At 44.6% G+C, this 5,736-nt stretch overlaps 1 protein-coding gene across 1 annotated transcript; it reads right to left on the bottom strand.

The window, feature by feature from the left end:
• Positions 1–561: 561 nt before the first annotated feature.
• On the bottom strand, positions 562–2,193 carry LOC147093045 (putative G protein-coupled receptor 139). Its single transcript, XM_085975781.1, has 2 exons — positions 2,086–2,193; positions 562–1,695 (listed from the first exon to the last, which is right to left on the bottom strand). The coding sequence occupies exons 1-2, from the start codon at positions 2,153–2,155 to the stop codon at positions 791–793; spliced, it is 975 nt and encodes a 324-aa protein (XP_085831907.1). The 5' UTR covers positions 2,156–2,193; the 3' UTR covers positions 562–790.
• Positions 2,194–5,736: the final 3,543 nt, after the last annotated feature.

Below are 5,736 nucleotides of genomic sequence, written 5' to 3'. Positions count from 1 at the left end.
ACCTGCCAGAATCCTGCTTCACTGTGAAACATCATACAAACCTGGCAGGTTACTGATAAACTCTGAAACCGCATAAATAACTGGCAGGACACTGATACACTGTGAAGCCGCACACATAACTGGCAGGGAACTGATACACTGGCAGAATCCTAATACATTGAGGCACATCGTACACTGCTGGCACGATCCTGGCACGTTATCAAATCCGTACACATCTGGCAGTATCCCGTTGCACTGTGAAACCTAATACATATCTGGCAGAATCCTGATACAGTGTGAAACACCATAGAAACCTGGCAGGATGCTGATCAACTGTGACACCACATACAAGCGTGGAATGATCCTGACACACAGTGAAAGCCCATACATACCTGGGAAGATTCTGATGCACTAGAAAGCCCCATAAACATCTGGCAGGGTCCAGATACACTGCGAAAGCCCATACAATAACTGACAAAACCCTTATACATTAGACCACTAGACTTTTGATTGTTTTGGCAAGGAATCATACTTTATTGATGATTTTAAAGGGGCGTACCCGATCATCATTGTTGCCTTTGATCCCTGAACTTGAAATGTACTAAATTTGCAGGAATAGGATAGGTTTAATGAAGGAGTCAAATATGAAAATTTAAGCATTACAGACATCAAACGCATGCTGCAAAATGGAAGAAATCCTCACACAAGTTCTCACCACGTTACCAGAAAGAAGGACGTTCTAAGGTGAAAAAATTGTTGAAATGGAGATTTAGTCATGAGGAAGCTTTCGTTTGATTGATTCTTTTTATTCTCATTTTCTAACTATTCTCTGAATGAGTGCCCAGGGGGATTTTACCACGTTCTTCAGCTCTTCTCTGAATTCCCTCTGGGTCGCTACATAAATACACGGATTTTGACAGCTACTCAAAAGCTTTAATATTATTCCTGTTTCACTGGCGATATATCCAGGGTCTGTGCGGTCACCTCGGTAATAGGTGATGTTTGTCAGTCTGGTAGTTACCAAACACACGGCAGCTGTCATCCACAACAATATAAAACTGCCCGATATTGTGAACAGTAAAATGATGGATTTCCTTCGGTTCTCATTCTCTGAATCGCTCTGATTTTCACTTCTATGACCCCGGAGACCCCTGCGGGCTCTGCTGGCCACTAAAATACGTCTGATTGTCAAATAATTAAACAAGGCGATTAAAGTAAAAGGAAGCCAAACTAACCAGGCGCTGTGAAACCAGATGTAGGCTACACCTGGAGGTGAGGAAACAAAAGTCACACTGTTTCGGCAGCCCCACTGCACCTTGTTAATTATTTGTTCAGGTTCAAAGGCAAACAAAACAGGGATGTCCTTTACAAGGATTAGGATCGTGAACGCTGTAATAACCAAGGCCGCAGTTCTCTTAGTGCAATACTTTGCTTTAAACTTCTGACAACAGATAACCACAAATCGATCAAATGTGAAGGAGACGATGAACCAGACAGACAAATCGAGGTTGACAGCAGTGCTGTATAGAATGAACTTACACACGGGAGTGTGGTACAGGAATGAAAGAGGAAAGTGATAATTGAAAATATAATACACCATTACATTAATGATCAAGACCAGTAGATCTGCTGTTGCCATGGCCACCATGTAGACACAGATACACTTGGAAAGGCCGCACTTTCCCCGGGAGAGAATCACAATTGTCACCAAATTCGCTGTAATAAAGAGAGAGGAGAGAATTAATGTTCCAGTGTCTGATTGAAATAGATATGTAGATGGCTGTAGAGAGCATTTTACTCCAGTCACTGTGATTATCAACACGGAGCAGGGTAGGAACAGGATTAATTTTGGAGCCATTTCCCGGGTAATCCCCCCACACATTTTCATGAGCTGCTACAGCGGTTACTCTGCACGGGGTGACAAGACGATCGGGAAATCCACTTAAATCCTTGTGTTGGAGCTTCGAAGAACATTGTAACAATAGTAAGGTTATCAGATTAAGTGTAATGCTGACATCTAGAAAACTCGTTACCTTATCAAAGCAGGTTGTCTGTCCATGAATACAATTAACACCGATTAACAAAAAACAGTTTACAATGGCTCACCGGGGACGCCGACAGCCGCGAGAATCGGGAAGTAAATCTCTTTGAACAGCAGAATAATTGGTCGCCACATTTTCTGTGAGAATGGATGAATTCTGTCGGAGATGAAAGACCCTGACTGGCGCACGGCTGAGGCAATGGAAGTGAACTTATATTTAACCACACATCAATCCTCCAGCGAGTCAATCAGCTTAAATCATAATTAACATTAGTTACAGTCATTGAACAAATAGACACGTGTAGTGTGTTTTTTAACTGACAAATCAGGTTATGAGAAATATGTGAAATTGTTATTGGACAGTTTTTAAAAAAATACACAATTGAAACATTATTTACGAGTAGGAAGTGCAATCTCTCCGTACTGGTGCTGACGCTAGTCCTACAGGCCTGCTGAATTCAACTGCCCAGGCAATATTCGTCATCACCATGCCATTGAGTCATTCCTAGAGCACCACTCCTCCAGAACAGGCCGTAAAACAAATGCTGCAATGCTGCTCAACCCAGTCTGGCAGCATTAGAGTTGGCAGTGCTCTTCCTGTAATAATGATACCCTAAATTTAGATTAGAGGTGACAGTTCTCCCCCTGTAATACTGGTATTGTACACTTATGCTAGATGTGTCCGTGCTCCCCAGGTACTAGTACATTATCAGAGTTGAACGTGCTGCTATGGTAATAGTGGTAGCACTAAACTAACACTACTATTGACAGTGCTCCTCCAGTACTAGTGGAAAACCCCCTCAAACATTGGATGTGCGTATGCTCATTCTGTTCAGTGGTGCCCCTACACTGACACTAGATTCGACCGTGTCCCTCCTATCGCAATGTTACCCCTACACTTAAATTAGGTTTGTGCAAGCTTCTCCGGTAAAAGGGGTATCACTAAAGTTACAGCAATGGTGAACGTTGTCCTCCGGTTCTAGCGGGACCCCTACACTTACACCAGATGTGACTGTGTATCTCCTGTATTATGGGTACCTTACACCTGCACTAATGTTGACTGAGCTCCTCCAGTACCAGGGATAACGCTGAAATTATACTAGAGGTGGCCGTGCTCCTCTGTAACCAGTGGAACCCCTTCATATTCATTAGGATTGAGAGTGCTCCTCCCGGATATGTGGTCCCCAAAACATACACGTGCTGCTCAAAATGTGGCACTTGCACTTTACGTGACCGTGTTCCTCAGGTAACTGACACTGACACTATCTCTGACCATGCTCCTAAGATAACCGACACTGACACTATGTGTGAACTTTCTTCTCTGGTAATTGTTGTACATACACTTATACTAGGGATGACCATTTACCTCCTGTACTAGTGGCATGCCTACACTTACACTTACAGTGACCGTGCTCCTCCTGTACTAGTGTTATCACTACACTGACTCTAGAGGTCAGAGTGCTCAGCTGGTATTAGTGGTACTGTACACTTACACTAGAGGTAATACTACATTTACACTACATTTGTGCATTCTACTCCATAAATAGATGCATCAATAAAATTACACTCGTGGTGACCGTGCTGCTCCTACACTCGTGATACCCCTAACCTAACACTAGTGTTGAGCTTGCTCCTCCTACACTAGTTAAACCCCTACACTAACAATAGTGTTGAGCGTACTCCTCCTACACTAGTGGTACCCCTACACTTACACGAGAAGAAACCGGGCTCCTCCGGTTGAAGTAGTACCACTATACATACACTGGGTGTCAGCATGCTACCCTTGTATTAGTGATACCCCTACAATTAAACTAGATATGTCAGTGCTCCTCGGTACTTCTGATACTCCTACATTTACACTAGTAGTGACCGTGCTCCTTCAGTACGCGTGGTACCCTACACATTCACTAGAAGTGTACCTGTTCCTCCGGTACGATTGTTACCGCTACACTTACACTAGTGGTTATCAAGCTCGTGCTGTTCTCGTGCTTGCCTACACTTACCCCAGCGATGATGCTGACTCTACGGTACTGGTGATAGACTTACACTTAATAACAACAACAACATGATTTCTACAGTGCCTTTAACGTAGTGAAACTTCCCAACGGGCTTCACAATAGCGATTATCAAACAAGAATTGACATCAAGCAGTACAGGGAGATATTAGTTCAGATAACCAAAATCATGTTCATAGAGGCAGGTTTTAACGAGAGTCTTAAAGGATGAAAGGGAAGTAGAGAGCTGGCGCGGTTTCTGGAGGGAATTCCAGAGCTCAGGGCCTTAGCAGCTGACGGCACGGACGCCAATGTTTGAGAGATCAAAATCAGCGAAGCTCAAGAGGCCAGAATTGGAAAAGCGCAGGTATCTCGGGGGTTTGTTGGGCTTGAGGTGATTACAGAGGTAGGGAGGGGCTAGGACATGTAGCGATTTGGGAACAGGGATGAGCTTTTTAAAATTGAACATTTCTTTACCGGGAGCCAACGTTGGTCAGCGAGCACAGGGATATTGCGTGAACTGGGCTTAGTGCGATTTAGGAGATGGGTGCAGGGGGTTTCTCTTGGTTGCTCTGCTCTCCTGCCAGGCTTCTTGCAATAATTACCCGTGAGTGGTTCGACCCACTCGCCCCTACGGTTCTAGAACTTGGACTTAGGTGCAGGGAGCTGTAGTGCAGAAAAACTCAATAGACCAGGTCGAATAGCACGAAATGGATGCCTTTATTGAACAGTTTGCAGCATTATAAAATACATGTCATATGCACAGATTAAAGCAACTACAAGCATGCACACATCTATAAACTTTACTCTATAGAAATGGGGAACACACGGCACATCGTGAAATGGGTAACACATTATAATTACCCTTAACCCCCTCTCCTAAACCTAACTCAGTTTCGATTTGAGGGACTCGGGATTATGCTCACCACTTTAAGAATTGCGAAAAAGGCTCTGCAGCCTTTCGACACAGCTTTCCGTCGTCACATGAGTTTGGAAGCTTCTGGCGCAGCTTGTTTTCCTCTTGGTTCTCCTGCGATGGAGGCAGCCAATACAGCCTTGGTGAGCACTCGCCACGGATGGATCCATTACCGATGTGTTGTTGAAGAAACTGAATGCACACTCCGGGACCTGAGTGTCTTCTTCTCCGGCCTGGGTCGTCGATGACCTCCTGACAAAAGTACCCAGGCCTCCCTCGTCATCTGCCCGTCGTGGCCGGGCCTTGCCTGGCCGAGCTGGCTTCCAAGCCGAATTCTTCTCGTTGTCTTCTCGTCGTGGCCGGGCCTTGCCTGGCCGAACACCGAACATGTTCCGAACCGAAGAGTTTCGATGCTCCGAACCGAAGTGCTTCTGATGGACTTTTTCAATCCACAGTTATACCTTTTTTTGGAACATTCTTATCTCCCACCAAATCATAGTCCTGTCTTTGTAATAATTTTGGCGGCCAGAACTCTCTGCAGGGGTGTTTTGTCTTCATAACGGGAGTCGGTGATAGCTTAACTGGCCTTCCTGGGCCGATAATGTATTTGCTTTGTTACCGTAACTTGGTTTGTATATTGATCGGTCTGGAGATTTCCCTGGATGGCTGTTTAACGGCTTCTCTTTGTACAGTGTAATGGGTTAAAGCGTTCGTTCAATTGTCCGCCCATTTCTTGATGGGTCTCATCCTGCCACCCAAATCTGTCCTGAACTTATAATCTGATCAATATGCATGCTCAGTTCCAT

This window comes from Somniosus microcephalus, unplaced genomic scaffold, assembly GCF_052327205.1.
Source record: "Somniosus microcephalus isolate GS21.2 unplaced genomic scaffold, FLI_Smic_1.0 unresolved_chr2, whole genome shotgun sequence".
In the NCBI taxonomy this organism is placed as follows: Eukaryota; Metazoa; Chordata; class Chondrichthyes; order Squaliformes; family Somniosidae; genus Somniosus; species Somniosus microcephalus.
This window is presented reverse-complemented; position numbering and strand designations above follow the sequence as displayed.